This window comes from Stegastes partitus, unplaced genomic scaffold, assembly GCF_000690725.1.
Source record: "Stegastes partitus isolate 25-593 unplaced genomic scaffold, Stegastes_partitus-1.0.2 Scaffold2500, whole genome shotgun sequence".
Classification (NCBI taxonomy): Eukaryota; Metazoa; Chordata; class Actinopteri; family Pomacentridae; genus Stegastes; species Stegastes partitus.
The window spans coordinates 29,002-51,239 of record NW_007580231.1 but is presented as its reverse complement, the minus strand read 5'-3'; the positions used below and the strand labels follow the sequence as shown (position 1 = coordinate 51,239).

The window sequence follows — 22,238 nt, the reverse complement described above, 5'->3', positions numbered from 1 at the left end:
ATACTCCACAATTCTGGACTAGATCTACATCTTTGAAAAGGAGTGAGAAGAAGTAAATTAACACTTGATTGATCATTTCCAGCTTCCTAAATATATATTATCACATTTACATATTACATTTCATCAGGGGTACCTAATAAAGTGGCCAGTGTGTGTGTGTGTGATCTGATTTTTTTCCAATATGGTGCAGCCCTAGTTATGCTGTTTTTGCATTAATATACTGTCACTAAAGCTCCCCAGCAGTTGGAGTGCCTCCGTGCTGAGTGGAGTAGAAGTAGAAAGTTGCACAACATAGAAATACAAAAATAACATACAAGTACCTCAAATGTATTCCTAAGTACAGTATGTGAGTAAATGTACTCAGGTTCCATCCACCACTGTTGTTTTTTATATGCATAGCAAGTTGAATGGCAATGAAACACACCATTACTGTTGAAGTAATTCTTTTTATTGTCGTTCTCCGACTAGAGCTCATCCCAGCAGACCCCCACAACCCACTACAGACACACAGGATGCCAGACCGACCCTCTACCTACCGTCTCCGTTGCAACGCAGTTCTGCCATCACATGGTTTCTGTTGGAACGCAGCTGTCCTACAGTACGCTGAAAAACCATGTGAGAAGCAAAGGTGTGTTTGGAATATAAGCGGATGGAGATAAAGAAAAAAAAATCATATTAGTTTAGAAACTTAAAGTGTATAAAGATAAATCACTGTGTTGTCATCTTAAAACTTTATTTTTTTCTGTTTCTAACCAGGTGTACAGGTCACACTTTGCAGCAGTGTTGACACAGAGAACCCCCAACAAGACACAAGGTTAAAACTGTCTTCCACACCTGGAAAGACCTCTGCACCTTCACCAGGTGTCAGACCAGCAAAGAGACCTCGTCTTGAACTGCAGGAGGAGGAGGAAGATGAAGAAACATTTTCTCATCCACATGATTCCACAAATGATCTGGGTGACTCTGAAATGAGGTAACTGCCCGTTGAAGTTTTAACATTTCATCTGTAGTTATGAATTGTTTCACTGAGTTATTACTCTTTTTGTCCTTTTCCCCACAGTGGGATGGAGTCCGCTTGTGATTACACTGATCCGAAGTACATTGTGTTTGAGAGCAGTCTGAGAGACCTCTTCCAGACCTGTCCAGTTTGCAGGTGGGAGTGTGTGGTGCAGCAGCGAAGCCTCGGCACTTTTGTGTCCTTTAGTCAGCGATGCCCCAACTGCCAGTACACCAGAAAATGGCAGAGTCAACCGATCAAAGAAAACACCCCGGTTGGAAACCTCCAGATGTCTGCAGCTGTTTATTTTACCGGCGGGTCCTTCATTCAGATGGAGAAGGTACTGGAGACACTGCAGTGTGCACATCAAAGTAGAGTTTACGTTTTGTGCAAATAATTTAAAAGCATTTGCCCTGCTATGCTGTCAGATCTGCAAAGCCATGAACCTCCGGATGTTCCAGTATGACACCTTCAGGAGGCATGCCCGGATGTTTCTAGAACCTGCAATTAACCATAAATGGAAGACGGATCAGCAGACACTGATTGAGCATCTGAAAGAGGAGAAGGACAAAATCGCAGTGGGTGGAGATATGAGGGCAGACTCACCAGGTGACCAGTCAAACATCAATGTGTTGAAAATAGAATTTATTTCTGCGCTCTGGATTATTTGTTTCCATTTTCTTCCTGTCTTCTTGTGTCATACCACCCACCTGCATGTCCTCCTCCAGCCCTTTTTTCCACTTGCCTGGCAGCTCCATCTTCAGCATCCTTCTACCAGTAAACCCAGCACTTCTCCTCCAAATCAACTCACTTTCTCCTGTCTTACTTTGTCCTGTTCAACCTGAGCTGTCCCTCTGATGCACTCTTTCCTACACCCGTCTGTCCTCGTCACTTCCAGCACAAGTTTAGCATCTTAGCAGCTGCCCCTGTGTCTGCCTCCTGTGTTTTAGTCACAGGTACCATCTCCCTACTATCTCATAAACCATCTCTTTTACTCTTGCTGGCATCTTTCTATCGTAAATCACTCCTGACATTCTTCAGCCTGCCTGCACTGTCTTCTTCACCTCTTGTAGTGTTTAAACTTATCCAGTTCTACACCCTGTATTTTCACTAGTTCACTGCTCCTACTGACTTTCCCTCCACATGCCTCCACTTCTGCTAACTCTCCTCAACCTGCTCTTGCTGCAGCTGTATGGTTGTGTGAACATCATAGTCCACGAAAGCTCTTGTCTGATCCTAGCCTTGCTTTGCCCGTTCAGTAGAACATAATGGTCTGACTGCACCATGCTATTGTTCAGCTACAGGAGGGGAAAAAAAAAGAACTCTGGCTTGTTTTGTATTTCTGTAAACTAATTACAGTGTTCATAATCACATCGTTGCGAGCGGAGCTAAGTGGAGAATATGGCTGCGGCTCAAAATAGTGATGGGTGGGATTGCTGTGGTGCATGCTGGGAAGCAGCACTGTGATTAAAGTTGGATAATCCACCACAAAAACTAGCGGGGCTGCCCTACTGCAAGACCAAAATCCTCATCTAGACCTGACGTTTTCAGTGTGGTGGGTTGCTAACCAGAGGTGGTTGTCACCGACAGTGATGGAAACAGTAACACACAGATAACAGCAGGAAAGGACAAAGCAGACTGAAATGAGCAGATTTATACCAGCATCCGATAATCAGTGAGTCAGACTTGCCTGATCATGTCTGTCAATCTGTCCATCACCATTAATGGGCTCAGACCCGACCCTCGTGTTATCCCTCCTCCACCTTTAACCACCAGTCACCTCGACTGCACACATCACCACTGCCTTCAGACAAATCCTGCACCACTTTTCTGTGCCACTTCCTCATGCAGCACCACACCCCCTCTCTTGGCACTCTGTCATGTGCTTTTTTTTTGCAACTCTTTCTGACCTTGTCTATGCTTTTTCTTTTAGCACTCTGCAGGCAAACATCACACTTGTTGTGCTCTTTCCTGGCACAAACCAAAATGCTGCTTGCTCACCATCACCTTTCTTCCACTACTCTTTCCCAATGACTTCATGCTGTAGCTGCTCAGCTTTATACCTCTGTAGCTACTGCAGCTCTGCATGCCACGTCACCCTCATTTCTGAAAATCTCGAAGATTGTGTGAAACAGTCAGATTAGAAAATCTACAGATATGTCATCAACTGCCTTTACGCTGTTTGTCTTCTTCATAACTGTCTTCACTTCATCTTTTCAACCTCCTAATTTGCTATCTTCTCTCTGATTTTTTTTTTTTCATTCACCAGCCCCTCATAGTGCTCCTTCCATCTTCTCAACGCAGCCTCCTTGCTTGTCAGTATGTTACATCTTTATCCTTCATAACCCGAACTGGTTCCCAGCTTAGTTCCTCCGTCCAGCCAAGCAAGACTTTTCTTTTTTGTCACTGTCCAACCACTCATACAACTGATCATATGCCTTTTCCTTGGCTTTACCATCTCTCCCTTCACCTTATACCTAATCTCCTTGTCCTCCCATTGACTGTCTCTTGCTTCATATACTCACATGCTCATTCTTCGTCTTCTGCCCAGAGCCTATCTTACTTCTTCCCTGAACTCGTTCCACAACAGATCCATGGCTCTGTCTTCACTCTCCTCTGTTTCTTGGTCTCCAAAGTCGTCCTACAGACCACCAACTGATGCCTCCTAGCTTTGCACAAAAAGTCTACAATGTTGTTATTTACATTCTTCTCCTGTGTTTAAGGACACTCCGCCAAATTCGGCAGCTACACCCTGATGCACCTGAAGAGCAACAACATAATCGATGTTCAGCTTGTACAGGTACACCTCCACTTTTTTTTTTTTTTGACAGAAAGAAAGACTTCTGTGCACTTTATTTGTAATGCATGTATGAGAAAGTCATTCTTTTTCTCACTAGAGCAACGAGGTTGGTGGCAGCTCACACATGGAAAAAGAAGGTCTCAGAAGAGGCCTAGATTTCCTGGAAGCACACCATTTAAATGTGGATTACATTGTGACTGACCGCCATGCGCAGGTGCACAAATATCTGAAGGAGCGAAATGTCGACCAATACTATGACGTTTGGCACCTTGAGAAAGGTAATTCCTATGATTTTTTTTTTTTTTAAAGAATTTGAATGTCGTATTAAACTGTAAGTAAACATGTTCAAAGTTGTGCCATTTTTTTTCTTTCTGTCTTGTCAGATTTGTCCAAACAGTTAGAAAACCTGGCTAAGAACAAGGAGTGTCTGGTGGTGCGCAAATGGTTGCCTAGCATCAAAAACCACATGTACTGGACGGCCACAGCTTCAAAGTCTGGAGCAGAGAAAGTCGCAAAATGGAAGTCTCTGGTCAACCACCTTCAGAACGTCCACACGCATGATGATCCGCTGTTTCCCAAGTGTGCTCATCCTGACAGGGTCTCCAGAGACCCCAACAAGTGGTTTCAACCAGGTTTGTATCAAGTGTTTTTAGTCTAATACTAATTGCTTCATAGGATTATATTCATATGGAATAATATGAGCATTTGTACCACTTTGATTTTGTCTAACAGGTTCAACGGCCCTGAGCAAAGTGGAGAAACTCCTGTTGGACAAAAGAATTCTCCGTGATGTGGAAAAACTCAATCATGACCACCAAATTTCATCATTAGAGGCTTTCCACAGCATCACTGAAGGCTTCACCCCAAAGAATGATGTTTTGTCTTCTGTTGGGAGGCTGTGCAGGTAATACATGTTTGAATATATATCATTAAACATCCTGTTGCAGCAGCTGGTGGATGTTTCAGATATTGGTAGAAATTGGTATTGTCCATCCTTTTTCTAACTTCAAAGAGAGGAACTTTTCAAACAAATAGTCAATTTTGTATTAAGTTAACAGACTTGTACTCTTTTCCAGGCTGTACTTGGCTGCCATGCATTTTAACGAGAATGCAAAGCGAGACCAGTCGACAACTTTAGAGGGCAAAGCTGTCTGCAGACTAATGTTCCCACATTGCAAGAATGGACAATGCATAGCAACTCCTGTGCAGACAGAGCCTACATTCCGTAAGTAGAAAAAAAATAGATCAACGTTTAGAAATGTAGACTGTAAAAGAGCCATTTTGGCATCATATTTAACTATAAGATGCTTTGGCACACTCATTCTAATTTAAATATAAAAAGGAGGAATGTCACTGTAAACTTCATGTTTTTTTTGTCTAACTTTGGTGGCATCAGTCAACAGTATATATAAAATGTCAATATCGTATTTTGCAGAATATGTCAGTGACCTGATGAAGCTTCTTTTTGAGAAAATTTTTGAGGACCCAACCAGATACACAGAGGACCTCAACAAAGTCTCCCTACCAGAGGACAGGTGGGCACAGGTTGAGAGACCCTCATAGAATAAGACCACTGCCAGGTATAGTCGTGAACAAAAGTTTACATACACTTGTAAAGACTGTGTATATCATGACAGTCTTCACTCTTAATTTTCTTTGATAGAATGATGGAAACACGTGCATCTTGGTTGCAAAAAAATTATTTTGCATTTTGGTTCTTTCATAAATGTATTACATGTCTTCTGAAAAATCTGCTGGGTCAAAAATATACATACAGCAACTTGAATTATCAGTTTTGGTGATAAAGAAAATTGTGTTAAACAGATTTTCTCAGTGGCATGGCGTCTCAGCTTCCTGGGAGTGATTACAGTTGACTACAGCTGCTGACTCCTCTGATCACACTTAAACAGACTCAGCCATACACTACACACCAGAAGACCTGTAATAAATCTATGAAAGAATCCAAATTTGTGATTGTTTTTTGTGACAAAGGTGCATGTGTTTTAGTCATTCCATCACAGAAAATTAAGAACTGTCGGAATTATTGGAAGCTCAAAACAGCCATGTTATACATGTACTTTACAAGTGTATGTAAACTTTTGTTCATGTGTCATGTTTCAGTCGAGGGGCGGCTGGAACCCAACAAAGTAGGCAGCAGGTTCAGGAAGCACCAGGTACGTCAGGCCAACAACACCGGACAGGATGGCGAGCCTGACCTGACCTCTCAGGTATCCTCAATGGAAACTGAAAAAACTGTGGTATACAAAATACCTGTACGATGTGAACTGGAAACAAGACACGATCATTACAGGAAGTGATCACTGCATGGCATTTTCTGTCGTACAAACATTCTTCTGAATCCAGTGAAGGACTTTGCGTGACGTCTGGAACACGACACTACCTCATCCATTGGCAACGTTTGTTTGTGACTGTTTCAAAACTATGAATGCAGTGTGTTCTCTGTCTCTTGTAAATAAAACAATTTATATTTCCGAGTTGATTGACTTATTGTTTTGAAATTCATGTTTGTAGTTATAGAGGAAACTACAATGATGGCCTTGTGGTTGTACACCTCTACCAACGGTTTAGTTGCAGTTTAGATCCATGGCAATCCTGTCTCATGTATGTAGTGAAGACTCCTAAAGAACTGAATAAAATGTATGAGGAGTGTTTCAGTCTAATACAATGCACTTGAAATATTTTAAAGCAGAAGGCAGAGCAACAGTCTCGTCTGTTCCAGCACCATCTATTTTATATTCAGAAATGAGTGATGGACAGAGAGAATTAAAAAATAAAAATTTAAAAATGGAACAAATTTGCATTAAATCAAGTTACATACAACCAAGTGACACAAATTGCAAAACTAACAAACTATTTTTGAGGACACATGGACAGACAGTTTATCTCTGAAGACACGTACAAACGTCATTTGTGACATTGCACTTGTTTTCTCATCTAAGTCCAATAAGCAGCTCAAAGTACACACTCGTAGTAAGGATTGTGATAACGGACTTCATGGTGAAGTAGGAGACGTCTTCTTTTTAGTAATTAATGTCTTGAAAACAATATTTATGTGTTCCTTAGTCCAGAAGTGAAAGGATTAAAAGTCAGGGTTATTAATTGCTTTTATTTTATAAAGTCTGCTCCATATTGTAAAGAAGATAAAGGTGTATGCACACACACACACACACACACACACACACACACACACACACACACACACCACCCGACTGCACTTCAGCATCACAATAACTACCTCCTTAATATATTACTTTCTACTTTTCTTTTGTTTTAAAGAGTGTTGTTGTTGAAAAGCAATGTCTTATTTCACTAAATTATAATTAAATTCTAATTATTTTATTATTATTATTTTCAGTTCCTAGTTATTTGAGTGACTATTGGGAATTTTGCATTGTCTTTAATGGAGGGGTATGAATACATTTGACGACGACTGAACCTCTTCTATTCTACTCTATTCAGTGACTCGTGTAGTCGGTCTGCGACTTATTGAAGATTGTCCCTCGGCGGCCTCCGTGTCAGTCCTCGGGTACGTAGGTGTCGGTGGTCAGCCATATTGTCTCTGATACAGCAGAAATCACACACTGGCACAGGCACACCGGCGACGGAGGGAGGCGAGGACCGTAGGCTTGAAGAAACTTGGCTTATTGGGAAGCATTTCGGTCGTTGAATCATCCAAGGGGGTAAATATCGGTCCCGTTTCTTCACCGCCGTTGATAAACTCCACCTTTGCAGTGGAAACTGGCGAGCGCTAACGTTAGCACGGCTAAGGTTAGCAGGCTAGCAGCTAGGGCCCGCCGAGAGCCGAGAAGTTACCGACACCTTCTGCTCACACCGAAAGCTATAAGCCCCGCTGATTTGGCGGACTGGAGCCACTGCTTTAGCCGTCGGAAATTGTAGCTACTGTATCCACGGCTTAAACCAAATCTGCCAACATATTATAAATCCCTAAATTCAATGCGTCTGTCGCCATAACGTTACGAATGTCGCATGAATCCGACTGAGTACGTAACCCAGTTGCATCCGAACGACAGTCTAACTGATCCACTTAACCTTTATGTTAATTAATGTGCTTTTCGATGCAATGAGCCTTTAGTTAAACTTAAGGTTTCGTTCAATTCAGCGCTAATTGCTCCAGTTAGCTAAAGTTAGCTAGATTAACGCCGAACGGAGGAGCTGATCCGGTCGGTCCGGAAAAAGGTGTTGATGCTATACGGTCAGGTCTTCTATTATTAACGTTAACTTTCCCATATTCATAAAATTTGCATCGGCCTTTCCAGGCTAATGAGAAGGACCTCGGAGAAACGGCCACACCAGTCGATATCAATACCCCAGCATTTAATCGATGTGGGGATTCTGTTGGCTAACGTTGAGTAGCCACAGATTTTACTTTGCTGTCTCACCAGTGGTTTGTCAGTGTCTTATTAAGTCGTGCATTTGTGCATCTATGTTGTCTTCTGCCAATAATTCAGGACAATCCTGGTAGAGATTTACACTCAGTTGCCAATTTAAAAGGTGCATTTGCTAAGATTGATGCTAGCTGTTGCAGAAGTCCTGCAATAACTCATGAATGCAGGTAACTGAGGATATATAATAATAAACATAATTATTAGTTACAGCCCTATCCTGAGCAGAAGCCAATTCGTCTGTGTTTTAGTATTCACCAGAGCTGTCACCGTCTGATAGTAGAAACAGAAAAATCTATAAATTACAGGAATTGTATGATGGATTTGGTGCCATGTGCTTATGCGTTTGCTTTAGGAGGCTGATGGATTGTTGGATCTGATAATCGTCATTTAAAAAATTTAACTTAACAAAATATTTCCACTTGTCTTTTTGTTGGAGTTTGTGGTGTTTGAATTTGTGGCAAGATTTTTGTTTTTACTGCATATGTATACCAGATTTCAGATATTAGTTATGGCCTTGATTGCACTTTTTTTTTTCTATTGGCCCTGGAAAACCCATTCACTCAATCCTTACTGTGGTTGTGGATTTGGCCAAAAATGGACTGGTTGTAAGTTAGCAAATGAGGCAGCAAGTTTTGGTTAGCAAGTATATGGAAAATGGAGATGGTGGGTTTTGTTGGATTGTGTGTTGCTCTTGTTAGGTTTGGCAGATGGAAAATAGATTGCAAATGGGTTCTAAATTTAGCATCTTGAATACCTCCACATGCGGGACGAGGGAGGTGTCCTCATCATATACCCGAATCACCTTAACTGATTCCAATTCTGCTAAATAGCAGGTCATTGTAAGTTCCCTCTGAATATCAGATCTCCATAACCTGTCTGTCATCATGGAAACCTAGTTTAGCCACTTCTGTGAGGTTACTACCCAAAGCTCATGACTACAGGTGAAGGTTAGAGTGTAGTTTTTGCCCTAGTGCACCGCCAGTTTGCTGCAACAATCCACCTGTTGATCCAAGGCGCGTGCAAGACTGATAACCACACCTGTGTCAGATAGTTGCAGCACTTGTTGCTTTTCATTTCAGTGCCCATATTAATGTGGAGCATCTCACATAGAAAACCTGCAGCGCCAGCTTCGCGGTGGTGTTTCATTTGCAGTTTTGGTGTGGAGGTTATTTTTCACATGTGAGGCATGCAGTTCTCAATAAAAATAGACGGTGAACAGATCTGTTGATCACACCAGCAGCATTACACCTGTCACTGCAGTTTCAACATCTATATCTGTAGAATATGTTGCAGGCATGGGGGAAAAAAATCACATTGTCATCCACTACAAAAATGCTCCTGTGGACAAACTCTCATAATTTGTTTTACAGGGCTTTTATAAAATTGTGTTTGTCAAACACAAACTCAATGTGGAGTTATTGGGCTGGCAGGAGCATTGCTGCTGCACCAGTGATGTCTGTGTTGACAGCACGTGTGACCTGCAATAGTGCAGTAAAAGCCACCACACACAGGTAGAGGTAGGCAGTGAGGTCTGAGCCTCATGCTCCATCTTAGTTCTTGACCAAAGCTATTTGACCAACTCGCAAGCACTTCTGATGAAGTGTACTGGCCCTTGATCAACCACCTAGTCGTTTGTGCTATATTAGAGCAGAGCTGAACAAGTAATCGATTGAAATTGCAAGTTGAGACAGTTGAATTAGCAAATCAGAAAGGCTGCAATTTAGGATGTAGAAGGTGTGGATAATAAGTAATGAGACTACAGCTGAAATTCAATTTAATTTAATTCTAATACTATCAGGAGTTGTGTATGCCCATTGTTCAGCGTATGGCTCAGGAATGCAACTGTCAGCTGTCATTAGCCCCCTCTCTCATAGCTTAGGAGCCACACCTCATGCTTTGTGTGACAAATTCATACCGTTCTCCTTGTGCAAGAGTCAACCTTTTGATGGCATCTTTTATAATAATGCTCCCCCACGTGTTTTACTTCTCTTACTCAGTGTGTAAGAGAAGATTTGAAGAAAAAAAAGTACCACAAATCAAATCCCAGTATCTTTCAGAAAAACTGCTATTGGATATTTTCCCCACATTGTTCAGCTCTATGCTGTGTGCCACCTCAGTGTTGTTTTCACTGTCAACAAATGGTTTTGCTGTCATATGAAGAGTAAATGTAATGAGTCACATAATTAAGAGACAAGTCCCAAACATTCACTGGTGTGAGGATCTGCGGCTTTTTTCTGTTTCATACTGCTGCAGATATTGTGGATGATTGTAATGTAGAGACTGCAACACTGTGATGCTGAAGTGTGAATCAGGATTTCAGTTTCTCTAAATATTAATTTTCTGTCCCATTGTTTTTGTTTGTTTGTTTGTTTGTTTTAACAGCTATCCCACCGTGCCCCTGGTGGCCCCTCCCCCCGTCCTCAGGCAAAGCCTCCCCCAAACCCCTTTCCCTGTTGGGATCAACCCCCTCACCCCTTACCTTCCCTCCTCTTCCTCCCTCCCTTCTACCCATCGTCCCCGGACTCCAAGCATCCTCCACTGCAGTAAGACCTCCTCATTATCCCTGCCAAGCTGTCGGACATGTCAGGACCCGTGCCGAGCCGGGCCAGAGTGTACACCGAGGTCAACACTCACCGGCCAAGGGAGTACTGGGACTATGAGTCCCATGTGGTTGAATGGGGGTAAGTACCTGTTGACTCTCACACAAGATTTTTAGCAAGCTGCCTGGTAAATTTTTAAGCCAGCTGATGTTTGGTTGGGATTTGTCTTTACAGGAACCAGGACGATTTTCAGTTGGTGCGGAAGTTAGGGCGTGGCAAGTATAGTGAAGTCTTTGAGGCAATCAACATTACCAATAATGAGAAGGTGGTGGTGAAGATACTCAAGGTAAATCTATACAAAGACAGAACCCTAGATCTGGGCTGTACATTTAATTCAAAGATTATATGTCCTGTTTTTAATCCCATTCGACTAAGTCTGTTTTGTTATTTTCCATTTAGCCCGTGAAGAAAAAGAAAATCAAGCGTGAGATCAAGATTTTGGAAAACCTTCGCGGCGGTCCGAACATAATCTCACTCATCGATATTGTCAAAGACCCTGTTGTAAGTATCATACATTGATATGCAGGAACATTTTATTCTTTGGTCATGAGTGCACCAGGAGCTATATTTTAGTTATATGTTGTTGGTGTTTCCTGATGATATGATTTACTTTTTTCTAAAAAAAGATGAGCTGTAGTTTGTAATTCCTAAATATCACAACTGTACCAATAGCGTGGTGAGCCTACGATCTGTGGCAGCTTATCGGTTTCACTTGGGCTTGGGAGATATGTGTCTGTAAGTACTTACCCAACTATGGCTAGATAGATGAATGTAAGCACTTATGCGGTATTAATATGTAGTGTCAGGGCTCTCTCCAAAGAATGAAACAACGCAATGCAGCTGTGCCTTTGTAGTCCTGTAAATAGTCGACACTGGGCTGAAAATGAAGTTGCTTTTCCAAGCTAGTGATATGCTTTAAGACTGTAAAAGTAAGAACATTGTCACAATTATCAGGATTTAGCAGACTCAGGTCAGCAGCAGATTGTTTTAATAGAATATATCCAGTACATATTTGCTTCGTGCTTATCAAGAGCAGCCCAGCAGAGATAATGTCTCTTGTTAATCAGCAAACTTCAGGAATGTGTTGAACCAGAGGAACTTAACTCAGGACCTGAAAGTTCTTTGTGTGCTTTCCTGTTTGAGTTTTCAACACATTTTAGGAAACATTAGGCAGACTAGACGAGTGATAGATCTAAAAACAAAACAACAAAAAACTTGTTTATACTCCTGCTTCACTCGTGTTTGAATGACTCAGTAAAGTAATAGAAAAAGAGCCATGCAGGCTCAGAAAAGGAGACAGATTTGACTGATTATTAGATGGTTATTTATTTTTGCTTTAAAAGGAAACAGTCAGTAACTGAGTGACTCTTGTTCACTTTCAGATTCTTGGTCATTTTTGCATGAAACCATAAGTTGAAGGAACTAGTGAACGGACTTGGACATAATTATAATAATCGTTAGTTCTATCCTTTGTATTTGCTCCTTTCCCTACTTGCATCACAGTCCTGGGGAGAGCCCTGTTTTAGGAACCACCCTTGCCAGTTATCCCTGATTAGTAGATTTGTCACCTGATGTAAGACACACGTCTGAGTGTTGATGACCGACAAGTCAAGTCGACTTGTTTTTTTGTTTTTTTTCCTGTTTTCATCATTGCAAATAAAATAGCCTTTCATTGTTCACATGATGCAGCTTTAGGACTCACTTACACTCTGGAACTTTTGATTTTAAAGGCTGATTAATACAGTATAGAACAGTTGATAGATAAATAGTGAAAGTTGACGGGTAAGTTGCAGCTCAATTCATGTTGTAGGCATCAAGTAAGTGTGTTGACATTTAATTTGGTTGTTGACAACTGTGGTCTGTTGGCCATTCTTCTGCTAGTTGCTCACCTGGGAATGAATGGAGTTAAACATGCTGGGACTCGTCCATAGTGTTCCTCACAGTGTGTCTGCCCGTAATATCAGCACAGATTCCTGTAGTGCCTCAGCTTACTATAGTGTTGCTGTTTGGAACAAATAGGTGGATCCGACTGTGTGTTTTTTTAGTAGATATTTCTGTTTGCAGCTTCAGTACATCAAATACACACCCTTTTATTTTTCAGTCCCGGACACCTGCCTTGGTCTTTGAACATGTTAACAACACAGACTTCAAGGTAGGAACTGAACATGGTTTTTACTCAATAAAATGCTGTTGTGTAAGTGTTTGGAAGCCTCCTTTCTTGGCATACTCGATGTTTTCCAGTACACGTGTGTGTATGTGATGGAGGAATATTAAAGTCCAGTGCTATGTCTTCGGTGCCAGAAAGTCAACCGTCTTCTGGTTCTATCCTCAATCACTGGCACAGTCCTAAAGAGAAAAAATACTATAATGTCTGTCTGCTGTAGTGTTGACTTTCTGCTTGCTGTTGGACATCGCTGCAGAACACCTAGTGACACTTTCTGTTTTTGTCTCCAGCAACTGTACCAGACCCTGACCGACTATGACATCCGGTTCTACATGTATGAGATCCTCAAGGTGAGTCCTCTGTGGTCCAGCTGCTGCACGCTTTGTAATATGTAACCTGTTAAATATCCTGAAACGGGGAAGTATGAAGTCTTTAAACAAGACTGACTTCCCTAGGAAATAGTTCTTTTATTTAAATTGGATTTTGAACATGCCTGGGTATTTACACAGTCCTACACAGGACGCTGTTTTGGCATTAAACATTACGTGTGTTGCATAGACGGATTATAATTTATTTTTATCTGCTGCTGTTTTGACATTTCTGGGAAGACAAACTTTGAGCAATAAGTAACAAAGATGACCTTGTCTGCAGGCCCTGGATTACTGTCACAGCATGGGGATCATGCATAGAGATGTAAAGCCACATAACGTGATGATTGATCATGAGCACCGCAAGGTGAGTGAAAAAAAACACAACCTTAGCTTCTGGTCAAACTATTAATGAGGGTTTTATCGTAATTGTTGTTGCGTAGTTTTCTGTTTGGGTCTTGTGTCTCTACTTGTTTCCTTCTGTTCTTGTTCAACATTCTGTGGTTGAACTCAGTCATTCATTAACAACAAGTAAACGTCATTTAACTAAGGTGTGAGAAAAATGTCTGCATGTTCTGTTTTTAGATCCTAACTGCTTATTTTCTTTGTCTTAAGTTGCGCCTTATTGACTGGGGCCTGGCTGAGTTTTACCACCCGGGACAGGAGTACAACGTCAGAGTGGCCTCGCGCTACTTTAAAGGGCCTGAGCTCTTGGTGGACTATCAGGTACAGCTGGAGTGGAGTGTGATTTGTTGTTGTTGTTGTTTTTTTGTCTTGGTTTTCTGTCACATGTAGTCTGAGACCCTGCACGTCAGAATTAAGTGTGTGAATATCTTTCATGGAACCCAGTACAGTTTTAACAATCGTGCTGATGTTGTTCCACCTTTTAATAAATGTCGTTTGAATTGAGCCAGTGCTTCTTACTGGTGTTAATGTAACTGTTGAAATACAGCTGCCTTTACTGAATTAAAAAAAACAACCTTTTTGTATTAATAACATTCCCGGGTCCCGACCTGTGCATCTCATGATTCAGCAGGTTCAAGGTATCCTACTCAGGTTATCAGCTGTTTATAAATGTCTGGTGGAAATGGTGAAACTGTGGCAGTGTATTGGAAGTGCAGGGTTATATTAACCTTTATTTGATGAATGCCAGCTACAGACATTTGGTGTTCTCTGTAGTACGCTGAGTGGCCCTCGTTTTAGTTGTTGGGTCTAACAAGATCCGCCGAAGAACGGCAGCGTTTACACAGTTTATAAATGCGTACTGTTTAGTGAGTGAGTTGCATCTTTAGGACGTTTCTCTACTTTCATCCTGTGTGTGTTCTGTTTGACTTATCCGCTGTGTGTGTTTCAGATGTATGACTACAGTCTTGATATGTGGAGTTTGGGCTGTATGCTGGCGAGCATGATCTTCAGAAAGGAGCCCTTCTTCCACGGTCATGACAACTATGATCAGGTAAACAACACGCAGGGCTGTTGTTAGTGTTAGTCTGTCTCAAAGGAGAAAGGAAAAACCAAAAGTTGAGCTTCAGTTTTCTCTGTTCTTTTGGAAACAGCAGCCAAGCCACATGACTTTTAATTTGGAAAAACTATAGAAGTACTTGCCTGAAATAAAAATTGACTGTATATGGTTGTGTTTTCATATTTAGATTTTGACAGCTGAAAAGGTTTTTCTGTTTTTGGTTTTCAAACAAAAACACAGTTTTAATTTTTTTTATAATTACTAATGAATGTGGATTACTCGATAATACCCAGAACACAAACACTGATTATTTAAAGAAGCCTGCGTTTTCCAACTTCACAATAGATGCAGAGGTAAAGCATGCAAAGGTACAAACTAAGCAGCTCCAGAGGCACGCTGTGACTTGGCCTCTAGTTAAACCTTGTGTGTGGCATCCATCCACCTGAAACTCGGTGTATGTCTACGTCTGTAAGGGGCTAAAGTCTTTCTGACGGTGCTGTGACAGACTGTTCCATGCTTGTTCTCCTGCAGTTGGTGAGAATAGCCAAGGTTCTGGGGACAGAAGACCTCTACGACTACATCGACAAATACAACATCGAGCTGGAACCTCGCTTTAATGACATTCTGGGACGGTAAGAGCTGCTCCTGCTCCGTGTGATGAGGATGCTGGTGTCTTGGTTCTGCCTGCTTTTATTCTGTTAATAACCTTCTGTTGGATTTAAAACTATACATTCAACAGTAAAACATACACTTTAAGTACATGGAACACATAATGTATGTGAGCCCTTCATGGAGTGGATGCACCGAAGAAAAGGGATCAAGGCTGATATTTGACTTTTTCAAAAATATATCACTAAAGACATTAAATGCACTCTTTCAGCTCTGATTCACATGGCTCTCTCTGTCTGTAGTCACTCTGTGGTCTTGAGCAGTGTCCCACCCACAGCATTATCTGATTGGCCGTTACACAACACGGATGAAGCCAGTCGCTGATAGCTAAACTTTACACACAGCTGAGTGTGTCTGCAGAATAAAGCAGCTCCTGTTAATAAGCAAGGCTGTGTTTGAAACCATTTTGGTCTATCCCTACTGCAAAATTTATCTTTTTACTGGCTACACCTGCAATGTATATGTGGTGTGGGGCTGTGAAACACTTCTGGTTAGTTATGTCTGTAGAACTAGCAGAGAGCTGTGAAACTTGGAACTTCTTCACTGTGGTTGTGTACGGTGGCTAAATTAACATCTACAGATTATGTGAGACTCTGGAGCCAATGAAGTTGGTAAGAAACCGTCAGCTGATACTGACAAACAAATGCTGACAGGGTGATCAAGACCTCAGAGTGGATTCCCTGTTGATACGTAGTTGTCCCTTCTGTGTACCGGTAGTTTTGCTTTATGACTCATCTGTGTAAAAGGGCTGTTTACATCTTGGGTACACAAAGAAGAAGAAGAAGAAATATAAGACTGGTCTGTTTTTACATTTGCGCTGCATGTGCACCTCTTGCACTCTGCTCTTGTGCCTGGTGTTGCCACCTTCATTCATTATGGTGAATGTGTAGTGATGCAGCAGACGCTCTGTGAAGCCACAACATAAAGGTGGTTAAAATGATTTCAGTGTAAACAGCTGGAGTTGATTCATGTTCCATGATAAGCGTCATGTATGTTTATGGCCTGCTGCTGTTGGTTTGATCACCTGTCTTTCTACGAGACGTCCCTTCCTCCAGTGTACATCGATGTCAGAAGTAAGCTTTAAAGCATATTTATTTCCTGTCCACAGGCATTCTCGTAAGCGATGGGAGCGCTTTGTCCACAGTGAGAACCAGCACCTGGTCAGCCCCGAGGCTCTGGACTTCCTGGACAAGTTGCTGCGCTACGACCACCAGGCCCGACTGACCGCCCGCGAGGCCATGGATCACCCTTACTTCTGTAAGCCCCCCATCAGCGTTTGTTTTTTTCTCAACTGGTAAAAGTAATGACCATGAACACATGAGTGACTTATTTATTTTTGTTTCTCCTGCAGTCCCGATTGTGAAAGATCAGTCTCGTGTGGCTGGATCAGCCAACCTGCCCAGTGGGAACCCAGCTGTTAGTACAGCCAACATGATCACTGGTGAGAACACACATAAAGCTGGTACTCTGCCCCACAGTTCAACTTCAGCAGCCACACCACTCATTTATGTGTTCCTCTATTAATCATTTGCTCCTTTATGTTCATAAGTTTGTCTATTAATCCTCCTCATGTAAACATTGTCCTCTCCCAACTTGCAATTTAATTAATCTTTAGCATTAATGTAAAACTTATTTTGAAAACCCAAATCTGTTTTGTTTATTGTTTCGTAATAGACAGAAAAGCATAAAATCCTCATATTTGAGAAGTAGAAGCAGCAAGTGGTTGTTAAAGGACTGACGATGGACATTTTGAGTTTTCTTTAACAAAGTTCTCAGCCTCACCTGGAAACACATCGGCTCAACTATAAACTATAAAGAATATATCTCTGTTCACAGTCATATAAGTGCCCTTGTATTTGTTATATTTAGTTTTTTAAAGAAAAATACCTGTACTGACCACCACCTGTGCTGTGTGGACAGACGCATCGTCCTGGAGCAACAGCACGTCAGTGATTTGTTGTAAATGTTTGTGTTTTAGTGTGCAGTGATATAAGGCTTTATACTATCAGTTATGCCCCTAAACAGGACCTGTGCCCCTTGTTTCTTAGAGAGGCCCAGAACCTTTTGAAGCATCCTGGTTTCTGATCAGCAAAACAGCTGCAGATGAATTTTCTGTTAGTCTAATAATCAGCTAATCTTTGCAGCTCCAGATATTGTCACCGTTTAAACAGATGATCTTTGAAGCTGTTGTTCTTTTAAATATCACAACAGGTCTTTCTGCTGCTTCCTGATCCAGCTTTGATCATACACACTCCAGTGGATAAATTTAAATGTAGGTGTTGGTCTTTAGTGGTCAGAGTAGACCAGACTTAAGCTGGAGTGACTCTTCAAGTCGCTATGTTGTTGAGGCTGGAGTCAGATCTTCCGCTAGCTGTGTTCAGGGCAACGAATCGGGACTTTTACTTTGTCTGAACTGAGGTTAGGAAAGTTCTCAGTCTTTGATATCTGCTCTGGTGGAACTCATGCTGATGTTATGGTCTGCTAACAGTGGGGTGGATGAAGTGATGCTAGTTTTCTGACGGTCCCTGCTGGCTCTCTTCCAGGTATCTCTGCCTTGCCAGCCTCCACTGCCCTGGGCCCTCTCACCGGCTCACCGGTTCTGTCTGCTGCCACCAACGCCCTGAGCACCCCGGTGCCCGCTGCTGCCGGCGCCCCGCAGTGACACCCCCGCCCCAATCCACACTCGGCCCCCTCCCCCCTCTCCTCGATCTCTCTCACCTCTACCACCACCCGGGCTGGACGGGGGAGGGGGGGAGGGGGGTGGGTCGACAGGTGCCACTCTGCCAGCCCCTCACCACATCCAACCTAACTCAGTGTGACAGCGACTCGCCAGCCTCCGAGCTGGAGGCCGCCATCGTCTTAAGAAAAGAAAGATGTGTTCCCCCCACTCCCTCCGTTCCGTTTCAGCCTTGAATGAACGTGTTAACCTGACATCTGAGATGAATGTTCTGTGTAACTGAAATATACAGATATCCTTTACATTTTCCCCCCACAAGCTGTAGTGAATACAAAGGGGTGTATGTTTGTGTGTGTGTGTGGTGAGTCCGAGAGCAAGTGTAATCCACGGGGGTCTCAAAAGCCTCCACCTCCCAGTGTGTGTGTGTGTGTGTGTGTGTTAATTTGGATTGAGAAGGCACTGGTCAATAAGAACATCAGCAGAAGGTTAAAGAAAGAGATGTTGGCCATCAGGACCAAGAGGAGCACATCCTGTATAGTTTACTACTGCAGCATCGTCAAAAACAAGACCTGATGAGAACACTTAATTTACCTCCCCAGATGAGTCTGAACACCCTCCAGATCACAGCGTTTTGGAAGTGTTTGGTGCTGTTCTGTGCTCCAGCTGTATGTGAACACAATGACACTTCAACACTTTCTCTGCCTGAGTAGTTTTGTCTTGCCTTTCTTACCAAACCAGATCACCAGTCTTCTTTTTATATGCCACCCCCCCCCTCCCCCCTGCCCTCCCCCTCCCCGCCCTCGTCACGTCGTCCGTCATTAATTTGTGTTCCGATCGAAACGTTTCTGGACTGTTGGAAAAAAGGTTCCACCACCATCAAGTTGTTCGATCAACTCTAGTTGTGCTATGATCTCTTAAGAAGCCAGGTAAGGTTCATTCAGGTTCTCAGTGACATGGTTTCTCAAACGTGCTGCTTTCCAGTTCCTTGAATTACTTCAAGTGGCTTTTCTTGAATTACTTCAAGACATAACCAAAGTTTACTCAGTTGGTTGGAAAAAGAGACTGACCAAACCTAGTTTTATTTTGTGGGAGTTACTCACAGAGATGCTGTAATACAGGTCGACAGTGAATAAGGTGACAACACGACACAATAATTATCTGCAGGTGACTGTTAGAGTCGGAGGAAGGTTCACTCCCGTTCTGTCGTGACACCGGTCAGCTTTCGGAGGAGTTCTACACTTTGTCTTTCATGTTGAGGGAAGCGGTGAAGTTCAATAGCACTTGAAGGGTAGAGTTTTCCCCAGTGTTTTAGTGCCAGAGTTTGAAAGTGTAAGTTTTAGACCCTGCTGTACATATGCATCTTTTTTCTTTTTTTTTTCTTTTTTTTTTTTCATTTCAAAACCTGAAAAATGCAAATAAATCACGACATGTATACATTGACCTGAGAACGAAGCAGTTTGAGTCCCTACATCACTGTATATATTTTTATGTCCTTATGTAGAAGACTAGTATTTGAAAATATTTGTGTAAATAAACACGTGTTTTATTTATCAGGTACATCTGACTGATTTATGTCTGCCATGTTCACACAGACCACAGTCCTCACAGACACAGGATGTCCTCACAGGCTGCACGTACAACTCAAGTAATGTTTAAAACAATAATTCTACAGTTTAAAGGATGATTTTGGAGTTTGAACAAGTCCTGAAATTATAAAAAGGCAACACAGTGTTTATGTGAGTGTGTTTGTAGGTTTCAACAAATATCTTCCACAGTCACTTTTAATTTTTTTATTTTTAAGCCCACTGGGCCTTTCTGGGATTTTCTAAACATAAATGAGATTTTTGTCCTTTTTCTTAAATTTGGGTATAATTAGGAAAATTTTAAAATTCCTCTAAAATCTCATCTGAAGGATTGAAACCCAGAAGACTGAACCACCAACCTTTCAGTTAGTGGACAGACCTTTATTGTTTTATTTGTTAAATCTATGGTCCACATCAGGGACACAATTTTTACTCCTCGCAGTAAATTTGAAATTGAACAAGATTCGATTGAGGTGGAGACATTTAACTTTGTTTCAAGGGGTTTAACAAAAATATTATTAATAGCCTCTGAGCTGGAGCCAATTTTTTAAATTTTATGTCCACAGGCTGTTTAGTAACTGAACAAACAAATGTTGTTATACGGATTATTTTTAATACTTTTGCAGTCTGTGACAACCTGAAGTCTGAAACTCAGGGACATCACCCAATGTCAAGTTTTATCTGTTGGAGCACTTCAGCATTACTGTTCAAATACTTGTATTCTGTACACATGGAGGATTTAGTCAAATTACCAACTTAGTCACACATACGTTTGTTTTCTGGGTCTGTGTGTAAAATCCAATGAAATTAATGGGAAGATAAACTGGGTCATGCAGATTAGAAACAAGAAATTATCGCAACTGAAGCTGTCATGTCATTTAAAACTCAAAAGATCTTGTTTTGCCATCAATTTTATGGGTTATAAGACGCTCGGTCCACAATTTTGAAGGCTTTTTTTTTTTTTTTTTTTAAACAGATGCTGAAATCAGTGTGGTTCATGCTGGGCATCATCCTGATGCTATGACAAAAATCCACATCCTCTTTTGTTGCAGAGTTAAACAATGTTATCGTTCAAATACTTTTATTTTCTGTAGCCACAAACGCAAAACACCAGAACTTCCTCAGCTGATTGTGATGCAGTTTTTATTGGCATTAATTACACCTTTTGTGCTTTTCTGACTATGTCCAGACAAAAAGTCTGCTGTTGTGATTATAAACGGCTTTAAATGACAATCCATCACAGCGCGATGTTCAGACGAGTAAATAAATACACAGTGAATATAAAGCCAACACACCGAATTATCAGAACAAAATCAAAAACACGTTTCTGAAGTTGCAGCACACAGATCTACATAATCAAGCTCACAGAAGAAAACGCGATGCGTTGATGATCATTCTTTGACCTTCATGACCTCCAGTGATGTATTTCTTTCTCTGGTAGTTTCTTTAGCCGTCACCCAGAGGTGCTACACTGGCAGCGGACCCTCTGGTACCGAGGCGACCTGTTTCTGCGGCTGATGAAGCCACAGCACTCCTCGCTGTAGTAAAACCTGCAAAACAAGATCACGTGTCATTTTCTCAGTGGAACCACACAGGATTCATCAGACGAAGGCACTGCAGATCCAACAGGAAGGTCCAAAATTATTCTTATTTTTAGTGTTTTTTTAAATCAAGCAATGAATTTCTTTTGGTTGGAAATGACATAAACTAACGACAAAAGACAGTAAGAGAGATAAAGATACTAGTTCGAGGTGCTGATAAGAAATTTGAACTATTTCTGCATTATTTCTTTTACATTTTTAGTACAAACGTCTGCAAAACTGTCTTAAATTCTTGTCCTTGTACTTTCTATTGTATTCTACAGCATTCCTCTACGTTATGAAGAGAACAGATGTTACGTTAGTTCTTGAGTCATACCTAAAACTGAAAAGCTTAGTGAGCTGCTCATCATGGGGATAGAGAATTGGATAAAGTTATGTCCAAAAGTTCTCAAGTGCCAGTGGCCACAGTACAAAACATCAGAAAGTACAAGGAGTGAAGAAACAGTGAGAAAAATCTCAAAGATAGAAAAAATTGATCCCTGCACTGGCAGTACGAGAAACCAGGTCGAATCCAAGGATCATCATCAAGACCATCCTGATGAATCTGAGCCGTTCTCGTAGCAAAATCTCACGACAAACACCAAATAAAATGCTTCAAAATAACCCCAGAAACAGTGAAATACTTTCTGCCTTTTCTAAAACATTCATGTAATTTCCAGCGAAAAGAAACTTATTGGTCAAATAAAATTCACCATAAATCAGAGCTTTGCATGCTTATGTATTGTTTTGTGCTCAGCTGCACCTGTTCACACGGAGCTCCTTGTCTATGTCCTCCAGACTCTTCCCTTTGGTTTCTGGTAGCATGAAGTAGAAGAACACAGCAGCTGCCACAGCGGTCAGTCCGTACACGAGGAAAACCCCCGACAGGCCGATCGCATCTGTGGAACAAA

The 22,238-nt window shown here is 41.6% G+C and overlaps 3 protein-coding genes across 6 annotated transcripts in view; 2 read left to right on the top strand and 1 right to left on the bottom strand.

Moving 5' to 3' along the window:
• The first annotated feature begins 476 nt into the window (after positions 1–476).
• On the top strand, positions 477–6,292 carry LOC103375200 (uncharacterized). Of its 2 annotated transcripts, none has more exons than XM_008305414.1 (11): positions 477–628; positions 757–973; positions 1,061–1,337; positions 1,426–1,606; positions 3,721–3,797; positions 3,895–4,075; positions 4,181–4,429; positions 4,530–4,701; positions 4,874–5,022; positions 5,233–5,332; positions 5,919–6,292. In XM_008305414.1, the coding sequence occupies exons 1-11, from the start codon at positions 568–570 to the stop codon at positions 6,010–6,012; spliced, it is 1,758 nt and encodes a 585-aa protein (XP_008303636.1). In that variant the 5' UTR covers positions 477–567; the 3' UTR covers positions 6,013–6,292. The 2 variants fall into 2 exon arrangements, with proteins under 2 accessions (XP_008303636.1, XP_008303637.1); XM_008305415.1 differs by having other exon boundaries at positions 5,233–5,377; positions 5,919–5,999.
• A 1,086-nt stretch (positions 6,293–7,378) lies between these two features.
• On the top strand, positions 7,379–19,721 carry csnk2a4 (casein kinase 2, alpha 4 polypeptide). Of its 2 annotated transcripts, XR_521191.1 has the most exons (14): positions 7,379–7,498; positions 10,607–10,905; positions 10,999–11,110; positions 11,224–11,325; positions 12,926–12,976; positions 13,279–13,338; positions 13,640–13,723; positions 13,972–14,082; positions 14,711–14,812; positions 15,350–15,450; positions 16,596–16,744; positions 16,839–16,928; positions 18,031–18,525; positions 18,581–19,721. XR_521191.1 is itself a non-coding variant. In XM_008305413.1 (13 exons), the coding sequence occupies exons 2-13, from the start codon at positions 10,805–10,807 to the stop codon at positions 18,147–18,149; spliced, it is 1,182 nt and encodes a 393-aa protein (XP_008303635.1). In that variant the 5' UTR covers positions 7,379–7,498; positions 10,607–10,804; the 3' UTR covers positions 18,150–19,721. The 2 variants fall into 2 exon arrangements, 1 of the variants encoding a protein (XP_008303635.1); XM_008305413.1 differs by having other exon boundaries at positions 18,031–19,721.
• Positions 19,722–20,811: 1,090 nt separating this feature from the next.
• Positions 20,812–22,238, bottom strand: part of slc2a10 (solute carrier family 2 member 10) — a 13,987-nt gene continuing 12,560 nt past the window's right edge. For both annotated transcript variants that reach the window (XM_008305412.1, XM_008305411.1), the window contains 2 exons: positions 22,091–22,226; positions 20,812–21,297 (listed from right to left, as the gene is read on the bottom strand). In XM_008305412.1, coding sequence (XP_008303634.1) covers positions 21,201–21,297; positions 22,091–22,226 — 233 coding nt within the window. In that variant the 3' untranslated portion in view covers positions 20,812–21,200. The remainder of the gene's footprint in view (positions 21,298–22,090; positions 22,227–22,238) is intronic.

What these genes read in the sequence shown, in the direction of transcription:
- LOC103375200 (XM_008305414.1), top strand. Translation starts at nt 568, where the DNA reads ATGGTTTCTGTTGGAACGCAGCTGTCCTACAGTACGCTGAAAAACCAT. An exon ending in TCTGTTGGGAGGCTGTGCAG is followed by an intron (nt 4,702 to 4,873) that starts GTAATACATGTT and finishes ACTCTTTTCCAG; the next exon opens with GCTGTACTTGGCTGCCATGC. An exon ending in GTCTCCCTACCAGAGGACAG is followed by an intron (nt 5,333 to 5,918) that starts GTGGGCACAGGT and finishes GTCATGTTTCAG; the next exon opens with TCGAGGGGCGGCTGGAACCC.
- csnk2a4 (XM_008305413.1), top strand. Translation starts at nt 10,805, where the DNA reads ATGTCAGGACCCGTGCCGAGCCGGGCCAGAGTGTACACCGAGGTCAAC. An exon ending in ATATTGTCAAAGACCCTGTT is followed by an intron (nt 11,326 to 12,925) that starts GTAAGTATCATA and finishes TTTATTTTTCAG; the next exon opens with TCCCGGACACCTGCCTTGGT. An exon ending in TTAACAACACAGACTTCAAG is followed by an intron (nt 12,977 to 13,278) that starts GTAGGAACTGAA and finishes TTTTGTCTCCAG; the next exon opens with CAACTGTACCAGACCCTGAC.